General features: G+C 40.7%; 1 protein-coding gene across 3 annotated transcripts in view; it reads left to right on the top strand.

Annotated features, from left to right (window-relative positions):
* The window catches only part of LOC136421769 (protein O-mannosyl-transferase TMTC2-like), a 61,778-nt gene that overhangs the window by 6,558 nt on the left and 32,977 nt on the right, over positions 1-22,243 (top strand). The window contains exon 1 of one of the 3 annotated variants that reach the window (XM_066409319.1): positions 22,170-22,237. The exons of the other annotated variants lie outside the window; for them this stretch is intronic. Coding sequence (XP_066265416.1) covers positions 22,185-22,237 — 53 coding nt within the window. The 5' untranslated portion in view covers positions 22,170-22,184. Of the gene's footprint in view, positions 1-22,169; positions 22,238-22,243 lie in introns of those variants that run through there. 3 annotated transcript variants of the gene reach the window in all.

Genomic DNA, 22,243 nt, shown 5'->3' with positions numbered 1-22,243 from the left:
AGGAAACTGATAAAATCTGGTCTACCAGTATATCATATAGACCAGATTTTATCAGTTTCCTGATTGGTCTTCTTGAGCCCTTTTGACTGTACTAGCTTCGACTATTTAAATATATTCAATTTCATACGTAGTGGTTCATTCATTTAGTTGTAATCTGTTATAGCTGAAGCTGAAACAAAAGACTGTTTGGAAGTACATTGTAATTGGATTGGTAATGTCATTTGAAGTGCTTGATACTGAGGGGTCTGTGTTTACTTTTTCCCAGCCTTTTGAGAGGCTTCATCAAAATCAAGAACAAAGACATTTTTGGTAACTTGGCCTAATTGACTTATTTCTTGAAAAATCCATGTAGATTGAAGACATTCCAGGCAAAAGCCATGTATCCTAGCAAAGAATAAACCTCTGTTCTCCTGCGACTTAAGATGGAGTTTGAATGTTCCAAAAACAGGTGGTTTTTATATTTTATACCAAGTGTCGGACTCAATTTTGGTTTGACAGATGATAGGTGCAATTGTACTTGATACTCATTTCCCAAATGCCAGACTTGTGGCCAAGACAGCTTGGAAAGAGGTTCTGCTGTTTGATTTTTCATCACCTTTGCCAAGAAGGTTATGTTTTCAGTGCTGCTAGTCTGAGTGTCTGTTTGTGGTTTGCTTGTCTGTTTGTGGCAAGCATAACTGAGAAGTTGTTGATGGATCCTAATGATATTTTTTCTTCATTTGTTTGTCACTTTGGGTTTGTTTATGGCAAGGGAAGTTTTTATTGATCTTTCTGATTCTTATCAATAGAACAAATGGATCAAATGAAGATTATTTATAATCTTAATCATCATAGCAGACAAAATGCTGTCTTGACAGAATTTTTCTCTCTCTTCAAGTACCTGTGTAGCTCTTATGGGATGGAGCTATTCTCTAAGCAGAGGTTGTGGTCACGGGGAAAAGGACATTAGGAGAAGCCACAATTTTTTGTGTCTGCCTCCCTTGAAGGGAAACCTCTGCTTGCAGAATAGGATTATAGAACGTTTATTGCAATGTCCTGCCCATAGGCTGATTGCAAGTACATGTACATGTAACACAGAGTGGACAGACAGACAATGATGAACAATATATTTATGTTGAATTCATATTACGTTATCGGAAACCTGGCATACCGGGGTGAGTTATATTTCCCTAATTGTTTCTATTTTACTAGCTATAGAACAAAATCGAAGAAAGCTAAGAGCCATCCTCTGCAAGGGTCCTATTTGATTTTGTCTGGGAGTGAAGCCCACCCCAGCAGGTGTGGTACCAGGTGGATTGTGCTGATAAGACTGTGCATTGTAGTATCGTGTAACTGTCGTCTTTAACTTGATCGGCATCCCTGGGAACATTTGTAATCCATTCAGTTGGTCATTGCCATGGTAACAGTCTCCCCTATGCCTGGCATTCAAGGTCTCTTTCCATATTGTGAGAACAAAGTGGCTGTAGGGACTCCTACTAGTACTAGAATTCAAACCATTCTCCCCAGTTTTGCACGGTGTTGATCCAAATTCCCAAAAGGTAAAGCAGTCATCTGCAATTGAGATGAGGCATATTGCTTTTTCAAGTCGCTAGTAATAATTATAATAATAGCCTTTATTCTAATTATTGTACATTCATGCCCTATCGGGCTAATAGTGCAATGCAGCTTTGCTATGGCTCGCGTTTTTGGCCAAGCACACCGGGTCACCCCTTCTCTTCTCGATAAGTGTGTTGGTATCTTTTACTTGCACCTGAAACTCCCTCAGACACGGGCTGCCGGCTTTACGTCACCATCCGGAATGAGGAATGCAATCCCTTACAACATGCCCGAGCTGGGGCTGACCATATGTTATTATTCTTAAATGAAAACGAATGTCTTACTGCAGTCTAAACCTAACATTTTAAAGGCCATTAAATAGAGAATTTGTCAAACTCAAAGCATACTTGTGGTAAACCTGATATGATTGGTTTTAAATTCAAAACAGGAAGGCAATTCGTCATGGTGTACCTTGTGGTATTACAACATTAAAGTGATCTTTGGACTGAGAAATGTCTTAGAGTGAAAAGTGAAGTTTTATATTGATTTCTTTTTTATCAGTTCCTTTCCTTCAAAGATTTGTTTGCAATTCAGTTTTGTAGAGAAGATGAATGTCCAATCACACTTGTTTATTTGACAGAATTCACCACAGTGTAACGAATTTGGCCCATTACAACATAGAGAGGAGATAGTCAAATTAAGAACACAGGTGCAAGTCACCTTTAGAACTTGTCATATTCGGTGCTCCAGGAAAATTAACAGGCCTTAGAAGTTGGTTTTTCAGTGACAGACTCGTATTTGGGTTTGTTTCTCGCATGCTGTTTAACCACCTGGGTGAAGGTGGGTAATTTGTAGTCAGGGCATGTCCAGGGCCTCTTGAGGACCTTTCAAGTGGGTCTGTTTTTCGTCAAAAGCTGGGCAATAGAAATACAATGTACTGTCCCCTAGGCTAGAGGGGGGAAGCAGAGGTACTCTACTCTACCATACTGGCAAGGACTTAGTTGTTCTAGAAAGATCAAAGGTCAAAGTAACATTTGGGATTAAGGCCCCTGTTTTAATGATCTTTTAAAGGAAATTCTGGAAGGAAGGTCTTGAAAGAGTTTGTTGCCTTAGCTTCCCTCCAAACTTCCCAACTGAGAGATTATGGCATAGAGGTCAGGTCACCCTGGACAAAGGTGGTCAGGTACTCAGCTACTGATACACCCTGTGTAATTGATAATAAGCTATGAATCAGGGTAGGGTTCACGGCTCTGGAAATAGTTTGCCTTTCTTGGGGCAGAAAGTTCATGGAGCTGGGAAAGTTTCTCAGGCGGGTTATTGCAGAGTCTGCCAGTCGGAAACGTTGGTATGTAACCCAGGTTTCAGAAGGTGAAGGGTAGGATACTCCTAAGAGCTTTGTCAATAACGAGGACAAGGTCAACAGATAACATGAACTCAAGCCAAGGCTACCAGAGTGACCCGTGGCTGCATTAATAATCTGTTTGTTAGGTCTGCCAGAAGTAATGAATAAAAACAGATATTTATAATAAAAAAAGAATTAGGGCTCTAACTGAAAGTGCCAGTGTTTCCGCCAGACCGCGACTGAGAGGCCGTCCACTTGGGGAGGGCCGTACCGCGAAAATTAATTGACCGTACCGCGAAAATAAATTGACCAGGAAAAGCAACTGAATGTTGTGATCAGAAAAGACTTTGTTAATTTTTCAAAATTAATTTATTACGAAAGTCGCTATAATACTGCTTTAATTGTCACAAAATGCGATCTATATTGACCAGAAAGGCCGGAAGTGTAAAGGGGTTTTCCCGCCCTGTGGTCACGTGACATCTTGCCGTCAACCAATCAGAGCACAGGTTTTTATGACGCCGACCAATCAGCGCTTAGAACCTTGCATATCAATGAGCTTAAAAACATGGCGGACGGCCCGGTACTCGAGCGAGCGTCATGACTTATGTGAATTCATAGCGAAAATACGGTTTATCTACGGTACATATGGAGAATTTTCACGGAAAAACATTCAAAGGAATATATATTGTGTCGGATACGGTCAGAAATGATGGCGAATCGCGGCAAATCACGACGTAGAGGCTGAGATGCACGGGCGAAATTCTTGTTTTGTTTACGTTTTTCCTTGTTTTCTTCGATGACTTTCTTCGATTGAGTCTTGAAAAACGGGTTTTTAATGAGATCACCGTATGCCAAAGGCACCGACATTGATTCTTCGCAAGCTTAACAATAGCAACAAACAAAAGAGTGTGAATGTCCAACGATATAGAGCGTCCCCACGCCCGCAGTAACAAAGAAAAACAAAGAAATTATGCCGACCTCGTATTTTTTTTCCGATTTCTCGGCATTCAGTTTGTCTTTTTTTTTTAAAGAGGACGGCCTATGTCTGAGTTCAGGCCGTCCAAAGCGACATAAGGCCGTCATTTGACGGGAAGACGCCCCTCTGGCGGAAACACTGGAAAGTGCCAAAGCTGCATGCAAAGATAAGCCCTTAGCAAATAATACACAAAAATATCAGCCCCTGTATTCTTACTTGGAGGGTCAAATTGTGTTAACAAAAGGTACAAGCTGGTTTAGATTGTTGCAACATGGATTCAGAACTTGAGTAGTCAAGGTCAAGGTTAAGAGTCATTTTGGGTCAAAAGTCAGACATGTACCTGAACATTGTCCTGACTGATGAGTGCAAAGGTCACGTTACAACCTAGGCTTGCCTTATCAACAACTGCAATCTATGTATGCCCTCCCCAAAGGGCTTTCATGTGGTTTAACCAACATACAGGAGAGTTCACCTGGCACAATATTGCTGTCAGGAAGTGGCAATGCCTTGGAAACGATTGCCAGGTTTTTGAGGCTGAATGGTTGATTAGAAATCGCACATGTGTTGTATTAAGTTCCAGCACAAAGGGCATAACCTTTTGTTATATACAGTAGCCTGCATTTCTTGAAAGGATCTTTTCCTTCTCTCAAAGACTGATGTCTGGGAAGATTAACTCCTTGGCTGCCCTTCTGAATCTCCCATAATCCATCTCCAGGCAAAGGTCACCACAATGCTGACCTTAACAGGTCAGGGGTGAATAAAGGGATTACAGAAAGGACAATTGAATGGCATCTTTCTAAACACACAGATAGATACAGGACTGTGTGGGGTTAGAGTCCAATGGCTTAGGGCTAATTTAATCCTTGGTTGGTTACTGGAGATGTGTTAGTGTTCCTTTCCAACAAACCATCAAGAGATAAAAGGTTTTATTGATGAAAGTTAGACATGCAGGTAATAAGATACAACAATGTTCACCAGCAAACAGTTACTCATGCAACTGGATAGATTTTGTAAATGGTTATTTGAGTTTCTCTTTTCCTCCGATAAAAGGTTTATGTCTTGAAACGTTGGTATGGAATGATTTATTTTGCTTCATCATGTTGTTGGCTTATATTTATTATAAGTTATAATTTTTTGAAATGGTATTAAAATGTGTTTGCTTTTCTTACATAATTTTTGCTCACACTTTTAGTGCAGTTTTCACCTAAGTTAGGCCTGCTTTAGACTGACAACAGTACAGTCAAACCTGTATTACCGGTCACCTTTGCATAGCGGCCACCTGCCCATAGTGGTCACTTTTTGTCGGTCCCTCCCTTGGATTTTTCCCATTGACATAAGCATTAAGAATTAGGCTATACCGGCCACCTGTCCAACGCGGTCGCGGCCAGACGATTTTCGGTCCCGAGAGTACAGTAACACTGCCAATAACGGTCACGGCGCGCTGGTAGAAGCCGCATCGCCACCGCACGACGGGTTCAAAATCTTCTTTTTTTTTTGCGCAGTTATCAAATTTATGTGGACTCAATTGGATAGGATGATAACCAGAATGTTTTATCTTTGTTAGAAAATCCATGGTTTGACGCGAAGTCAAGTATAATTTTCGTCACATGGCTTGCATTTGTACATCGTGGCAAAATTGACCATTTCTGTGCATTTGGCCTGGACAAATATTACGGCAGCTTTTTGGAAAATACAACCCGCACATGTACCTGATGCGGTAAGTTCGCGAAATGTTTGAATGTCGGCCTTATTTCCATTTTCCCCGGGAATTCATTCAAATTGTGCTCAAAACGTGTTTTGCGCGATTTTCAAAATGGCGCTGATAGGTAGCAGCACAAAGGTCAACGGAAGACACCACTGTTACGGAGGTATAATGTGCTAAATTTATTTTGCTGCAAAGTATCACTGAGGATAATTACTAAACCAAAAGCTTCAGAATGAATGTGGATAATATAACTATGATGTAGAATTTGGGCTGTTGCAATTTCCTGAAAAGACAAAAAGCCTTCCAAAGAATGACCTTCTTCTGAGTACCCTATTAGAATAATGGTAGAAGCTGATCAACACAAGCCACGTGGGAACCGAACCACCACAACAACAGACTAAGGAAAATTGTCGCCACGATTTTATGTTTGAAGACGGTCGAAAACGAACAGTAAGTGGCAGCTCAGCAACATGTATTTTGTTCTTAACTAACTATGTGGCATTTTGCTGCGAAGGACTTTGTTTCATATGATAAAAACTCGTTGGTGATGCGTGTGCCTGCGCTGCAGCGAAGCAGTTGCGAAGGATCTAGAGTAGAGTATGGCGATGCTGGTCTGTTCAGACATGAAGCTCAAGCTTAGCCATTGGTTTTGGAGTTGGCAGATACAATCATTCTTTTTTCAAGCCCATAATAGAAGTAAAAGAACAACAATCGAATTTCTAAAATGTGCCTTACCTATGCAATGTTTACATGTGTACTGTACGGTGAATGAATGTATCTCAGTGGGTACTGAAAACATGTGTCACTCGTGGTCAATTAATCAACATTTTCTCCATAGGACCATAGCGGCCACCTGTCCTTAGCGGCCAGTTTTGGCCAGTCCCTTGACGGCTTGAGTGACCGCTATAGACAGGTTTGACTGTATACGGTTGTGTGATTATTGTGAGCGACGCTTCTCTTTAGACACACGGTCAGGAAATAGCACGGGACCCCGCGGCGAAGAATTCCATTGATGTGCGCGTGTGACCCGCAAAGTGACCTCTTGTGCGCAAATTCAGGGGAACCGCTTGTTTTCATCACGCAAAAGATGAAGTTTTTACTGACTTTGCAACAACTGTTGCCGTGCAGATGAGACGTTGAGAACATGCTCAACAAAGAAAGAGATTGAGGCCTGTACAGAGACGGGCAATACCTGGGATTTAACCCGAGTTCGATCGTGGCCGCCGCCAGGGATGTCAAGGGGATCTAGGAATAGGGGCATACCAGAGAAGTAGCCACTGGTGGCAGGGCGTCCCGCCGGAATAACCAGTCATTGAACCAGTTTCGGATGAGAAAAACATGTTTCCATTGCTATTTATGTATGCATATATTTACAAAGAAAACGATAGAAACTTTCCTTCCTGGGCAGGAAACAGCGTGGCTTATTAGCATATCACCCACTTCCGTCGCCGGCAACGGTTATTCTTTAGACGAGAAAAAAACAGCCACAGGCCCCCTCTGAACGTCGCGCGACTGGGTCTGAGGTGGTCGCGACGATGATTCGAGGATTCCCGTTATTTGCCGTCGCATGATTATTTTGATCCTCTTTAGACGGCCAAAAAATACCGTCGCCGGCGACGTTGTGATGATAGGCAGTTGCACGACATTCAATCGTCGCCAGTCTAAAGCCGGCCTTAGTATTGTAGAGGCTGCCCATATTGATAAAAACCACTTTCTTTTTGTAGATGAACAAGTCTCTCGTGTCTAGGGTAGCCCCTTAGGTAAACAGTACACCTGGTGACATGATCTGGGTGGTTCTTGTTACAATAAAACTTTTGGTAACCTAAGAAAGATTCATATCTTGTGTTGTAAAGACCTGAAGTTAGGATAGCATTTCTAGGATTTGTACTTTTTCATGAGCCACTGACAGAAATTGTGCTGTAAAATGGTAAAATGCGTGTATGACAACATATGACACTTTCTTCTAATTTTTTTCTTGTATACAGTCAAACCTGTACAAGTGACCATATCTACATGTTTGTGTGTATATAAGGACCACCTGGCCAATACGACCATTTTCTAGTGTAGTGACCACCTGTTGGCATAGACCACATTTTATTGGTCCTGCAGGGACTACATCTGTGCTCAGATTTTTAAAACTATTAAACATCCTCACTCATATAACTGTGTTACTGTCTTTTCCCTAGTTTTCTTTTTGTGCTAAAACGTGCACAGTCCCAGCTATCATCCTAGCCTCCGCCAGGCCTTCCTATGGGGGTATAGATCAGAGAAGGTTAAAACTCCCCCTGACCTGCATATGAAACTCTATGCTGGCCAAACTCCCCTGGCAAATATTCTCTCCATAGCCGGCGTAGTTAGTCTGGTAGAGACTACTATTATCCACCCTTGCTTTAGAAATGTATGCTGGACCATTTCCGACCACATGAAGCAGTGAGTATGAAAGGAGTGCAGACAGGCAGCCAAGGAGCCATGACTGTCTGTAAAACACACTGACAGGTGATAGAAGGACTGGGAATACTGCTGCACACTTCACTTCCCTCTTTACTCTGTCACTGGGCCATGGGATAGGTGGAGGGGTATTGGTAGTGCTGTAAATCCAGTTATTTTTGCGGGACTAAATTCCTTGGGAGAAGAGAAAGGAAGGTTTTGGGGAAGCAATTCTGTAATAGTTATACAGTATACAAAAAATGCAGATATGCATCAGAAATGCATATCTACATGTAAATTTGTGGCAGATATGGTACCGTGAAAACTGCAAAATAAAAACACAGCGAAAGTTCAGCGTTTGTGAATCCTTCAGGATTGTAGAGTGTAGGTACAGTATAATAAGAATTGTGGAAATTTAAGGAGGGAATGATGGTTTACATACTGATAGTTAAGTATTTCTTTGTCTTGATAAGAGGGTGTTACTGTAACAGGTACTTGAAATAATGTCCACTTGAAGGGCATATTGACTGATACTTTGCAGAAAGTCTCGCCATTGATTTTTCAATTTTTGTGGTTAGTGTAAGTAAGGTTTGGTGGGCCACGAGTGGGGCCTAGAACAAGGTAAACTCTGTTCTTATACAGCATTATTCGTCAGTTGTACTCTCCCTTTCCCAGCTGTACAAATATTACTTATTATAGGAGAGCTGAACTCATGACAAGTATATATACAGAGGATCAAATCTGTCATACCTGCATTTTATCCTGTCCAAAAATATTGAGTTTCGTGTCATGAAAAAAGACCAAAGTCCGAGTCCTTAAAGGCACGTATTGTACAAATATTACACAAATAGAAATGTACATATTTTAGGAGAGCTGAAACGACAGGCATATATACAGAACATCAAGTTTGTTATACCTGCTTTGTGAGTGTACATTTTATCCCGTCCAAAAATATTGAGTTTCGTGTTATGAAAAAAGACCAAAGTCCTTAACAAGCATGAGAAAGAGAAATAAACAAAGTCTGTGCCTAGCCTCTATACTGTGTAATCCAAAAGTCCACCGCTGACCACACCTGTCATTTAACCCTTGTAGGGCTCTGCATGGGGTTCAAATCAATGTTTCACGCTTGCCATACCAGCAAAACAAGTGTGAGTGCTTGCAGTGGTACATGTATTCTGTACATGTACAGTAAAAACTGCCCAAGAAGACCACTCAGGGAACTGATAAAATCTAGTCTATATGGTTGCTAAAAAAACAGTTTAGACAGGATTGTTAAGGCTTCTGTCAATGGGAAAAATGTCTCTACTGTTCTAGATAAGGATCTGATCCTTATGTAGAGACTAGAGGTGTTCACTTGTACATTTTCAGGCTTGGAATTCGAAGCCAAGGGACAAGAAATCACCTGACTTTTACCATGTATAGACCTGAATTATTATAATAACTTTATTGCAAGTTCATGCCCGAAGGCTAATTGCAGACAAACAAGTACATGGGAATACATGGGAATCAAAAATAGTTATCTAGACTACTGTCAAAGTAGCCTTGTTCAAATTCCTATCCTGCTGATATAGATTTCGACAAAATCTAAAAACAAATCAGAAACATGACCTGAATACATTAAGTCCAAGCAGACTTAATTTTCGCAGTAGGGTTGGGGCAAATTAGGCCACAGACAGAGGGTATTGTTGGTGGCCCCTTGTTCTGAGGGTAAGGCTTCATGCATGAATGGGTATTGACCAGTCTGAGTAATGTTATTCTGCCACCTGCCGGATAGGATTGCCATGGTAGTTTGTTCCACAGCACAAGTATGGGTTGTTTCACTGGGCGTGGCGCTGGGAGAGTTTACAATTGGATGGCTATTACACCCATAACAGTAAAACAGCGACCTGGGGCGATGCTGAAACTGCCTTTAAGGGAATAGGAAGTGATTTATTGGATAATTACGCCAAATTGGCAGTTGTACTGCTTTTACATCTTACTATTCTTAGTGTGTGTTTAGGGGATTTGTTTTGTAATACGTTGAAGAACGGGAATAATTTCTAGATTGTCTTCTGTTTGGTATTGTTCTTGTAACAAATACTGATATGCAAGAAGAAGAGAACTAACTTTAAGGTAACAGCTTAAAGTATTGTTTGGTATGACCTAGCCAGGGTTTGAATGCAAAGCAAGCACTCTGCCCACTAGGCAAGTTTAATAATGGCGACAACCTGTCCACTGTGAAAAGATACTGCGTGCCAAATCCCGCAAAAGAATATCTTCTCATCGACACGTCCCTTCCAGACGCATTCCGTTAATTGTTTCATGGAGACAACAGGGGAGCCGCGACACCCTCGAAACGACAGGTTCCTCCCTTCTGACAAATTTTCTTTGTCCGCGTCGCGCCCAAGGCTAGATGTTCGAGCGCCATTAGGTCTGGAAATCATCAAACTTGCCATGGAAGACAATAGCCTGTCACCCTAAGGTCGTGGTGTTGTCTTGTTCTGCCGCTAATTAAAGGCCATTAGAGGGAGGATCGTCTAGCGAAGGACATTAAAAGAAGAAACCCAATGTTTGAACATTGTAGTTTTAGCTTTGAAGTGCACATAATTGTAGAGGGTGGAATGTTGACTTTTCAATTTGAATTTACAATTTACGTTCAGCGAGTGGATATGAGGACATTAGACTGTTGTAATCATTGTTATTAGGTGGCTTGAATTATTCCTATTCAGTTGTGACTTGGATACCACTCTGATGTAGTCAACACCTGATTTTGAAAAATTGGAATAATTGTAGGTTTCAGTAGGAAGCAGATAAGATCTGGTAGAAGTTGTTCCTGTGTTTGTGAATAATGCGCCACTAGGCCCTACAAGGTGAACAGCAACAATTAAAATGCATCAATGGCTGGTTGTATTACAAATTTACATACCTACTAGCCCTTAATCATTAATGTATCTAATACTAAATAAACATTTACCTTCTCAAGAAGAATGCATGTTTAACTTCTTGATTCTGAGTAGAAACTTGTAGTCGTAGCATTTTCCTGACCCTCTCATGGGCTTTTATACTAAATCATAGGATACTTAATACTTGTTACATCACAAGCTTGTTTCTCATTTTACCCATCATGTAATCTTTTCAGCCATTTAACATGTAAATGTTACTTTCTCTCATAGAGACCACCATCATTGACTCTTCATTGATCGTTTTGCTTTCATTAAGTCTATGTCTTTCACTCTTTTAGAAATTGATGGACGGTAATTTTCAAGAGAAAATGGCTTTCTTAATGAATACCAAATAAACAGTAACAATATCGTGTAAAGACTTTGTTATTTCTACATTTTGTCGATGCAGGTAGACTTAAGTCCAGTTCTACCCCAGTGGTGTTTTGCATGTCTAGAGTCTGTAATGGGTCCTCAGTCTCACGAACCTAATATCCTAAACATACCGGCAGCTAAACAAAGGTTGGGTACATTCGATACACCTGGCGAATCGACCATGTCGATCTTGTAAAAGGTGTTACATCGGTGTTACGGGTATAATGTATTGGTGGTGGCGGGATATAGCCCTTGTGTTCCTAGGAGGCGAATGCGTGCATGTGTGGCTTGTCACACACCCCTTTGTGGTTGCGAGCTAAAGAGGAACGGTTCACGGACAATACTGAAAGAAACGCGGTGAATCAATCTTGCTACAGATCTGTACCAACAACTCAGACATGTGTTTCGGGTTGGAGGAGATAAGGCATTGATTTTTTCTTGCATTAGTTCATGCATTCTGTTTCTTAATCCGGAAAACGTGAGGACTTAAACAACTACATTAGCCTGGATGCCTGTTTCCAGGGCCTACAGAGGCCAGATTCTCAGCTCCAGGGCCTAGCCCCCAACAAAATTCTATAACAGGCCCCCTGAATTAGACCCTGAGATCAGGGATCTGGCATCCAGGCTACAGCTACATCATAGTACATGTACCACAACAATTCCTTCAACATACTTTTGTTTTGATGCTTAAGTTGTTTGACAATTCAAACTCTAAACCGAAAAGTATAGCTTGAGCAGCAAACACATGCCTTAACTTTCAGCAATGAGTGCGTGGCAGCTAAAAAGTAAAAGAAGACTGTCATTCAAAATGTCATTAATTTGCAGTTTTCTCAACATGAACATCCTGTAGTGATATTGGTAAGACACATCAAATATTTGTCCTAGGTTATATTTTTTAGCAGTTATTGTATCATTGCAAAACCTTTGAGCTCATGTCAATACCTTAATTGCGGGGATATTTGGAGAAGGGCCGTGCATAGCGTGAACATGGTTTATTATGGCATGGTTGTCGTAGCAACATGAAGCAAATATGGAATCATCAAATACACACTGCATAGCCATGACATGTACCCGTTAATCATTATGATATATTGGGACCAACAGCAAATAATAATTGTTGGGATTGTCATACTCAAACTGAGTCATAGACAGTGTGTCGAGGTCTCTTTTCATACAGGTTTGGGTGTTTTCCTCTGAAATTGTTAATCATTAAAAATAGACACAGATAAACTTACAGTTAAGTGAGAAAACTTGGAGATTTTTTACTCTGGCGAAGTCGGTATGTCTGCCATGGATTACCAAAATTTATCCCCATGTATAAAGAATAGAGATACAAGCACATTTTCGTCTGGGAAAAAACAATTGTCGAAAATGAAGCTTTACCAAAATAGTTGGCTTCCTACGCCACTAAGTGAGTATTATAACTGTATTTTCATGGTATTTGCCTATGGGTATGTCTTATGGTTTGCATCAAGATCTGAGATTGTCCAAAGGCTTTCTAATATACTTTCTGAAATTTGATACTGGCCCCTTCTGAACAACATATCAAAGAGTGGCCTGTCTATATTGAAATGTTTTCCCTATCTTGTACTGTATCCCTAGCCCGATTGAATCGTGCTTCAGGGGCTCCAACATGTACAGCGCCTGCCCCCAGAAGGGAGGCCATAAATGACCAGGACAGCGGGAGTTTGCATTACACAGACTAGATATCTCTAAAAGCTATTTTTATCTCCATGAAAAATGGAGATATTGTTTTGGGTGTGTCTGTCTGTTTGTCTGTATGTCTGTTTGTTTGTCTGTTTGTGTTTCCGGACTACTCTAGTCAGCATAACTCAAGAGCCTCTTGATGGATTGTGATGATATTTGATATGTGGGCGGGTGATGTGAAGCCGAAAATCAAGGTCGATTTTTGTATGTGATTTCATTTTCTTATTGAATTATTTCAGATGTGTACAAATGTAGATCCTTAGGCTGATGTTGAATCATTCGGAGAAATGGAGAGGAAAGTTGTCTTGATCCTGGTTTATCTGACAGGAAACTATTTTCCCTCAGGTGGGTTCATCTGTACACATGCAACAATTCCCCCTTGGGTTGGTTCATTGGTCTGTAGGCAGCTATTCCCCCTTGGGTTGCAACAAGAAGGACAGATACTATATCACCTGCAGTATTTACAAGTTCAGTACATTGCATAAAGTGCCCTACACATTTCGATGAACACTGCGGATGTCCCATCTTGTAGTTTTTTTGCAAAATGTACTCCTAATGAAATTGTAGTAGTCGCAGAACAGGTGAGTAACCACACTTTCAAGTGGCCCTCAGGTTCAGAAGCACGGTTGCTAAGCACAAAATATGATATATACCTGTATACATACATACATTACTGAATACAGAATAATATTGTATTGTCGACTTATTTTCATATACCGAATATTATTATGGAATATTGAATGTAACATATCTTTATAAACAGTTGTTTTGTTCTTTTTTATGTCAAAAGACTCCTGACCTCCTCCCTTGAAATCTTGAAAAACGGTCACAGCCAAAGAATATGTAAACTATCAAGGTTAGATAAAGGTTGAAATTGAATGTAGATTGCCAACTCAAATAGCCTAGATTCTGGACTATTTTCCAGTCTCTGTCTGACTCAGGAGGTCTGTGGAAAATTTCCTTGCGGGCATTACGTTAGCCCTTGAGCCTATATATAGCAGCTATCCCATGTTTTGGTCCTTGAAACAGTCTGGCATCCGGGTTAGAACTCAAACAGTGCAAGGTGGGAAGAAATTATGAATATCATGTTCAATGTTCCATATATTGTACTAACGTAACCAGACTACTGTATCTACAAACTCAAACTGACCCAGTTTTAGTGCAGGAAGTCATTATGGCAATTTCATTGATTCTGTGTAAACAGGAAGGCTATTTACGTGCAATTAAGGTGCTAATATCAACATAGTTACCAGTAAAACAGTCTGACTCAGTGTAGCTTCTTTTGAAATCTCTGAATTCAGATACTAGTATTTAATAGGTTGGAACTTGGAAAATCTAGACAGTTGTAATAAGCAGACAATGAGCTTTCATAGTATAACATATACATTTTGTATATATATTTGTGTCAAAAACTTTTGTATTATGTTGTCTCCACTAGCCAAAGATATTGTCACCAACTTAACTGAAGTTTAGTTAGGGACTTATTCTCTATCTGTTCCTTTGCTCAAAATATCATGTACCTTGTTGGTGACTATACATTTCTTGTGCTAAATAGGTTCTGCTCCGGTTGATGAGAATGGGTCCGAGCTTTGTCCAATAAATATGTTGCACATTACCATTAAACGTCGCCATTGTAAGGTCTACATATTTTTGGTTGAAAGACGGCATTGTGCCAAACATAACAGTGTTCAGAACCCCAGACTGAACAAATAGACCATAGAATCCATTGCCAAAACACCTGCACAGTACTGAATAGCCTTCCGTGAACTCAGCAACAGCTTTTTTTTTTATAACAAAGGTAACTGTAAAGTCTCTGATATGCAAGCTTATTTTCAGGTGCCTTCATACATTGGTGTTTTACAGGACCTTAGTTAGGCCCTGTTGTAAATTTGCTCTCTATAGCTTTTCAGGGGTTTTCCTTGCCCATGCTTTGCAAAGTAGAGGGTCTACATGTTCTTTTCTGTAAGGTGTAAGCAACCTATTTTTATTTCCCGTAATTAATAGGGAAAGCTATCTTAGGCCAACTTTACATTACGCTTTTCGCGACAGCAGCGAAATTTCCCGCTGTCGGGAGGCCGCTGTCGCGAGATCTTTAGACACACCGCCCGAAAATCTGGCAGACACCCGCGGTGCTTAGATTTCGCCACCTTACCGTACCGTACCGGGCAGGTCCTGAACTTTCCTTTTTACTTGCTCGGCCTCTCGCAACCGCTGTTGTATTTTTACATAGGCCATCTTGTTCCTGGATGACGCCAGCTTCTTCTGGATCTCGTTCTCCGACCATATACTAATCAGGCAACCGATTTCGGGGTCACTCCACGTACAGCGTCCAGTGCTTCCTTCTCCCCGCAATTTTTTTGGAACGAAAGTCTCGCGGTATACTGTAAGTCTAGTCATCCACGGGGCCTAAAATCCGCAGTTTCGGGCGAATGGAGAATCCGTGGTGGTGTGTAGGAAAAAATAACTGAATGCTGCCATCAGAAAAGGCTTTGTTAAATTTTCAAAATCAATAATGTTACGAAGGTCGCTGAAAATCGTCACAAAATGCGATCCACGACGAAAGTGTGGTGGGGATTCCACATGAGATCTTGCACTCAACCAATCATAGCACATGTTTTCTGACAAGAACCAATCAGCGCTTAGAACAAGCGGTAAACATGCATACTAATGAGCATCAAAAATGAATGACGGACCGTCACAGGTCTATTTTGAAGTGGTTGAACCTGTGAAATTCCGACGTAAAATACGATTCATCTATGCTACCTACGCAGAATTTTCACGGGAAAAAATGAAAGGAATAGATTCTTTGCCAAATACGGCCACAAATTGTCGGGGACTCCCGTTGTGTTGTCGGGCGACGACTTCGTAGTTGTCGGGAGAAAATTTGAAGACAGCGAGACTACGACAGCGGGAATTGTCTTTACACGGGGTTCGTTGTCGCCAGTCGCGCTGTCGCGAAAAGTGTCAGTGTTCTCGCCAGGCATTTTCAGCATAGGGGCCCCCTATGCTGTGATTTGGACCCCTATGCTGTGATCTGGACCCCTATGCTGTGTTTCAACCAGCATAGGGGTGTTTCTTTCTGGAAAGAACCTTGTGACCCTTCATAAATCTTATAAAAAGTTCATATTTAACTTTAGAATGAGGCTGTAACAGAGGAAAAACTTAACTTCACAAAATTTATCCCTCAAAATGCAGGAAATAGTGTCTCATTGGGTTATGAATTCAAAAATTTTCCGGGGGAACAAGCCGGACTCCCTGCTCTGTGGTAATTTCTTCGTAGCTTGCGCCGCGTAAAGTTGGCCTTCTGTACCTGACCCCTATGCTGTGAAAAAATTCTGGCGAGAACACTGAGTGTAATGTAAAGTGGGCCTTAGTCACATACTTCGTAGCAAATTTTGCATAACCACCTTCCTTGATTTTAGGGTAATGTGTAGGGGGTTCTTCTGAATTCAGCGTAAAGTGCTGTCGGAACCCCCCATGCAGACCCTCATACTAAAGTAAAACCCTGAGTCTTGCCTAGAACAAAGCGAACCTATGTGGATGGATTCATTGCATCTCAACTCACTTTCTATTGATCCAATGCTATTCCAGGCAGTGTGGCCCAGGTGGATATAGCAAACTGCATTAGAAATCACTCAGGCCCTAAAGGCTTTTCCCAAGAACAGGTAGTCTGAGATCGAAGGCTTATTTAGCGCTAATCTACACCAACTGTCACCCACCCTGCCAACTGCTGACATTTTTAGAAGACTTAAGGCCACACCAAGTTGGTTTCTTGGTTCCAGGACATTTTTATGTAAGATTTAAGCTAGAGAACATCACTTAAACAGAAGGCTTAGAGAAAAAATTGCATCTGGCTCTGTTCACTCCCTCAAACTGATTGTGCACCAAGGTATGTAGACTTTCTCCTCAGACTTATTTTCCTGTTGATGTTCCAACATACTCGCTAGAACCAAGAAATCAAATTGGTGTGGCCTACATGTATGCTAATGAAGGCTTAATGTCAGACTTGGAGCATTCAAGTTTCAGGAGGATTTCATTCTTATTTTATTCTACATGCTTGCATGTTGTTTAAAACTGCCAAAGAGCACTCCAACCCTTTTAATGATATTTGTACAGTAGTGTTTTCTTGCAATATTGCTGTGACAGTCCATCTTTGCTGAAAAATCAGTAGAAGACGTTACTGTTGGATACTACCGGTAGATATTTGCCTTTGGGTAAATTGGTAGAGGCAGCCTGTAATATAAAGGTATTAAGCACCAATGGTAGATACATATTCTGATGGTAAGTTTGAAACAATGTTCACTTAGTTTTCCTAGTAAGACCTCCTTTAAATAACAAGTGACCTTGCTATGACTGTACCATCTGGAAGGCTCAGAATTGACATAAACCCGCCAGCGAGCAGAAAAGCTGTCTTTGGTGATAACCTAATCTTCAGCGCACCAACTATGCCGCCAGTATGAATACCGCTCGGTTCGGTATCACAGGTACCAGATACTGTAAATACATTTAAGTTTGCATGGTTTTTATTTCGCGCTAAGGCAAAAATGGAGTATTCGCGGTGGTTATAAGTTCACAGCAGTGCTATAGTCACATACTGCTACAGTATTAGACAAAAATGTTCGCGGTGGTTTTAAGTTCGCGATGAAACACCGCAAACATTTCTGCATTTACAGTAACAGATAGACTTGGAAGGGCTTGCCTGGGGATACCTTTTCAATAAACACGGCACGGTATATGCACAGCTCTTTCAGCGGTGTAATCCTAGGATTCCAGCTATCCCAAATTTGCCCATTAATTTAGATAAAAGCTTTACTCGATGATGAAATCATTGCTGGGTTGCTAAAACAAAACATAGCAGACCATAGATAAACCAATAGAGTATGCTCCTTTGTAGGATGGCTTTTTGAGACCATCTTATATGTGGGTGCTGCATGTTGGTTGAAAGAAAAATTGTGCAATGTTTTTTTTATATTCATAAACCCTCCTTTGAGCATTCTGAGCTGTATCTACCTACATGTACTTGTAAGTACTGGTATGAAGAAATTATGCTAAGGCCTTACCAGTGTCTTGCCCTTCTTTATCTTTGAAAGACTAATCTAACCAACCAGTAGAAGGAAGCACCTATTGAGCGGGGATGGCATGCAGTTCTGATCTTGAGATACACATACTTAAGATCATACAGGTGTGACAAAAATAACACCTGTGTCTACCGCTTCATGTAAATCCCTTTTGCCATGGGATTTTCGTATTTCCTTACTTTGTATCTCTCATTACCTTTGCCAACGACATTATATAGAAGGTTCTGTTTTCAGGTCTGTGTGTGTGTGTTTGTTTGTTTGTTTGTGAAAAGCATGACCATGACCTTTAAATTATTTTGTATGTTGGTAAAGTGTTGGCAAGATGAAGTCATGATTAGATTGGTGGCCTCCTGTTGGCTTTCCATGGTATTGCAGTAGGCCATCTGGTTTTGACATCTTGTGTTTTGAACTAGCCTGGATGCCAGACCCCCAATCTCTAACTTCTTAGATACTGTAAATGCAGAAATGTTCGTGGTGTGGTTTTATGTTCACGGTTTTCGCGGTGAACTTTCAACGCGAACTTAAAACCACCGCGAAACTTTTCCCCACCTATGACTGTAGCTCTACTATTGTTCTAAATGCGAACTTAAAACCACCGCAAACACTCCATTTCCTCCCTACCGCGAAATAAAAACCACACGAACTTAAATGCATTTACAGTTACTGTATCTATCATGTCTTTTTTTAGAGATTGGGGTCTGGCATCCAGGCTAACTATGGTCATGGTCTGATTTTAACCTCCTTGGTTTTACAGTGTTAGGCGCACTTTAGACCTACAATGTTATAAGGTCGTACGATCATCGTCGTAGGCGACGGTTTTCTTTAGACACACGGTCAGGAAATATCATGGGACGCCCGTGGCGCAGAATTCCATTGATGTGCGCGTGTGACTCAAATTGAACTCTTGCGCTCAAATTCAAAATGGCGGGGGAACCGCTTGTTTTCGTCAAAAGATGAAGCTTTTACTGACTTTGCAACAACTGTTGCCCTGTAGATGAGACGTTGAGAATGGTGCTCAACAAAGAAAGAGATTGAGGCTGGTACAGAGACGGACGGGATTTAACCCGAGTTCGTGGCCGCCGCCGGGGATGTCCCGGGGATCGAGGAATAGGGGAATAGGAGAAGTAGCCACTGGTAGCAGGGCGTCGCGCCGGAATAACCGGTTTCGGATGAGAAAAATATGTTTCCATTGCTAACCGCATGCATATTTACAAAGAAAACGATAGAAACTTTCCTTCCCGGACAGGAAACAGCACGCTGTAGGCTTATTAGCATATCACCCACTTCCGTCGCCGGCGACGATTCTTCTTTAGACGAGAAAAACACAGCCACAGGCCCCCCCGCTGAACGTCGTGCGACTGGGTCCGAGGTGGTCGCACGACATTTCGAGGATTTCCCGTTTATTGCCGTCGTACAATTGTTTTGATCGTCTTTAGACGGCCAAAAAATACCGTCGCCGGCGACGTCGCCCACGACGATGATCGCACGACTCTAAAATGTCGTAGGTGTAAAGAGGCCCTTAGATAGCTCATGTTTTTACAGTACATGATTGTAGCAATGCCATTCTGCATTATTTGATCCCTAAGTTCAGAAGCTATGAGCCTGTGCAGTCAATGCTATCTCTAGCTCTTTGTGTATTTTACCTGGGAGGCATTACATGCTAATTTAGAAAATTACCAGGCATTAGGTGGAGCCATGTCACTGTATAGAAGTCAGAAGGTCAGCGAAATATTTTCCGCCAGTGTAAACATGAAAGAGGGTGGGAGGCTAGCACACCAAAACTGTTGTCTTATTGCTTATCATTTTGTAAAAAATATGTGTTGAAAATGATTAAGGAATATACATACAGTTTTTTAATAAAATGAAAACATATATTTTGAAGAAAAGGCGAGGAAGATTGTGTGTGCATTGCAGTTGTAGTGAAAGGTGACATGCAGGTGACTGGGTTCAGACAATGAAAGTCAGGTGACTGCTGGGGTATTGTTCCAAACTGGTTGAGTCAGATGGCGATAGTGTGCTAGGTCGTAGTGATATCAATGATAGACATTTTAGAAATCGTTCATCTTTAAGTTTTTCAAAGTTCGATGTGTTATGTGACAGTTGGATTCTTGGAAGCCTTAGACATGTGTTTTTTATCTCCAAGAAACTTTTTCATGGTGATATTGTTTTGAGTGTGAACGTCTAGATGGATTGTAATGATATTTGGTATGTGTGGGTAGGTGTTGGGAGGAGAAAGGTCAAGGTTGATTTTGGGCCCCCTGGTATGTGTCACTGGAACTGCAATGGCGTATTTGTAAAAATCTTTTAACTAAAGCAACAGATTTTCATGTTATTTACTAAGCTGGTAGCTTAGACAGAGATGTACACAATGAATTGCAAATTATGCAAATTGGGCTTAATTTGCGTAAGTAATGAGGAAAATCTATATTTGCAGTGTTGTCCATTGCATGTTATGGCACACCTGTTAGTATTGAAACTGGGACAAGAATTCCCCAGGGGCCCAACAGCTGGTGGTCAAACCACAGAGGGATATACAACCAAACCTTTATACTTGTTTTTGATATGTTGATAGCTTATTAATAAGTGTTACTTGATATATTGAAATGGTGATAATGCAAATCAGAATCTAATTGCATAATTAATGGAGGCATTTTATAAACCCACTCCGTTCAATGGTACGACTGTTAGAAAATGCAACATATGTAACTGAGAAATAAAGGGACATTGACAGATAAAAGTTATGCAAATGAAGACCCAATTTGCATAATTAATGAGAAAATGCTGTAATTCCATATTGGTAAATAACTGGAATTTCATACTTGTGGCATTTGGAAGTTATGTGACAATGAACATAGTTGAATATAAATTATGCAGATGTGGGCCTAATTTTCATAATATATATTTCATGGAGATTTGAGATCTGCGAACTCTTGTTTAATGTTGATTCACAATTTGTAGGAACAGGATTGAAAACGATTGATTATAAAATTGTTCCAAGAAGCTGTAGTATTATCAGTTATGTTTTGATATGCTCTTAGTGTATCTCAGTTGGACTACAAAATATTCAATGGTGGGGGGGGGGGGGCAAGATACATGCTCTCAACTCAGGCCACATTGATCTAATTTTTGATTTTAAACAAACATTTTGGGGGTAAACTAAAATAGAAAAAAAAATCTGCAATATGCAACTGACCTGAACACACATGGGCAACTGTAGTGAAAATAAGTGAAACATATTTTTTTTTTATCTTATCAAAATATCTGATTTGTGTGTTTTATTTCTCCAATCCAATAGAGAATTGCTATCACTAAAAGGAACTTCCTGTTTATCTCATGTTACCTCATTAAGGGTAATTAATGACTGTTAAATAATTAAGTGTAATTATGTAGCATTCTTTGCTGGCCATCAGTCCTCTCTTATGGTTAGAGACTGTGCTGATAACATTCGAACACATTCAACCATATTGTAAAGCTTTTCATTCTTAATGTAGCATAACCGCTAGAGGTTGATAGAATTGAGCTAGTGTTCAAAAGCGTTTGTTGAGAAAGAGTGATCATGAGGTGATTTTTTTTCAACTGTCGCATCAGTTATTTCGTTGAAGCCTTCATAAAGATTGTATACCAGCTATTATAGAGACTATGGCCCGATTTACTCATGCGTTTTTTAGTCGACTTGACCCCAAGTTGACTCCAAAAACTTGTAACCTGGGACTATATGGCTGAACTGCATGTACTGAGTACTCTCCTTCAATGAATGATAGCAGACCTTGGATAATTGTTTCACACTCACATTTCACTCTATTACAGTGCAGTGAGTGCACCTCATTTAACAAACTGGTTTCAGCCAATCAGCTAAATGACATGTAAATTCTTTGTGTTCTTATTGCAAAGGTTATGGGCAATTTAGTCTGTGTGAGGCAAGCTCCGCTGTCTGGGGCTGTAATGGCCAGAAGTTGGGGTGGCCACTATATAGGGCGATTCAATCAGGCCATGGGCAATTGAAATATTGACATGTAACTGAATTTTCGTGTATGCTTAAGTTACAGGAGACATCTAATTTTTACCAGAAAATCTTACAAAGAATGGCCGTAAACTAAGTGAACTCACACCTGTGCCAATTATGGTCCCAGGCCACTGTAAACATAGTTCACCATTCTGCAGCACAACATTCAGGTATGG

This window comes from Branchiostoma lanceolatum, chromosome 16 (genome assembly GCF_035083965.1).
Source record: "Branchiostoma lanceolatum isolate klBraLanc5 chromosome 16, klBraLanc5.hap2, whole genome shotgun sequence".
NCBI lineage: Eukaryota > Metazoa > Chordata > Leptocardii > Amphioxiformes > Branchiostomatidae > Branchiostoma > Branchiostoma lanceolatum.
This window is presented reverse-complemented; position numbering and strand designations above follow the sequence as displayed.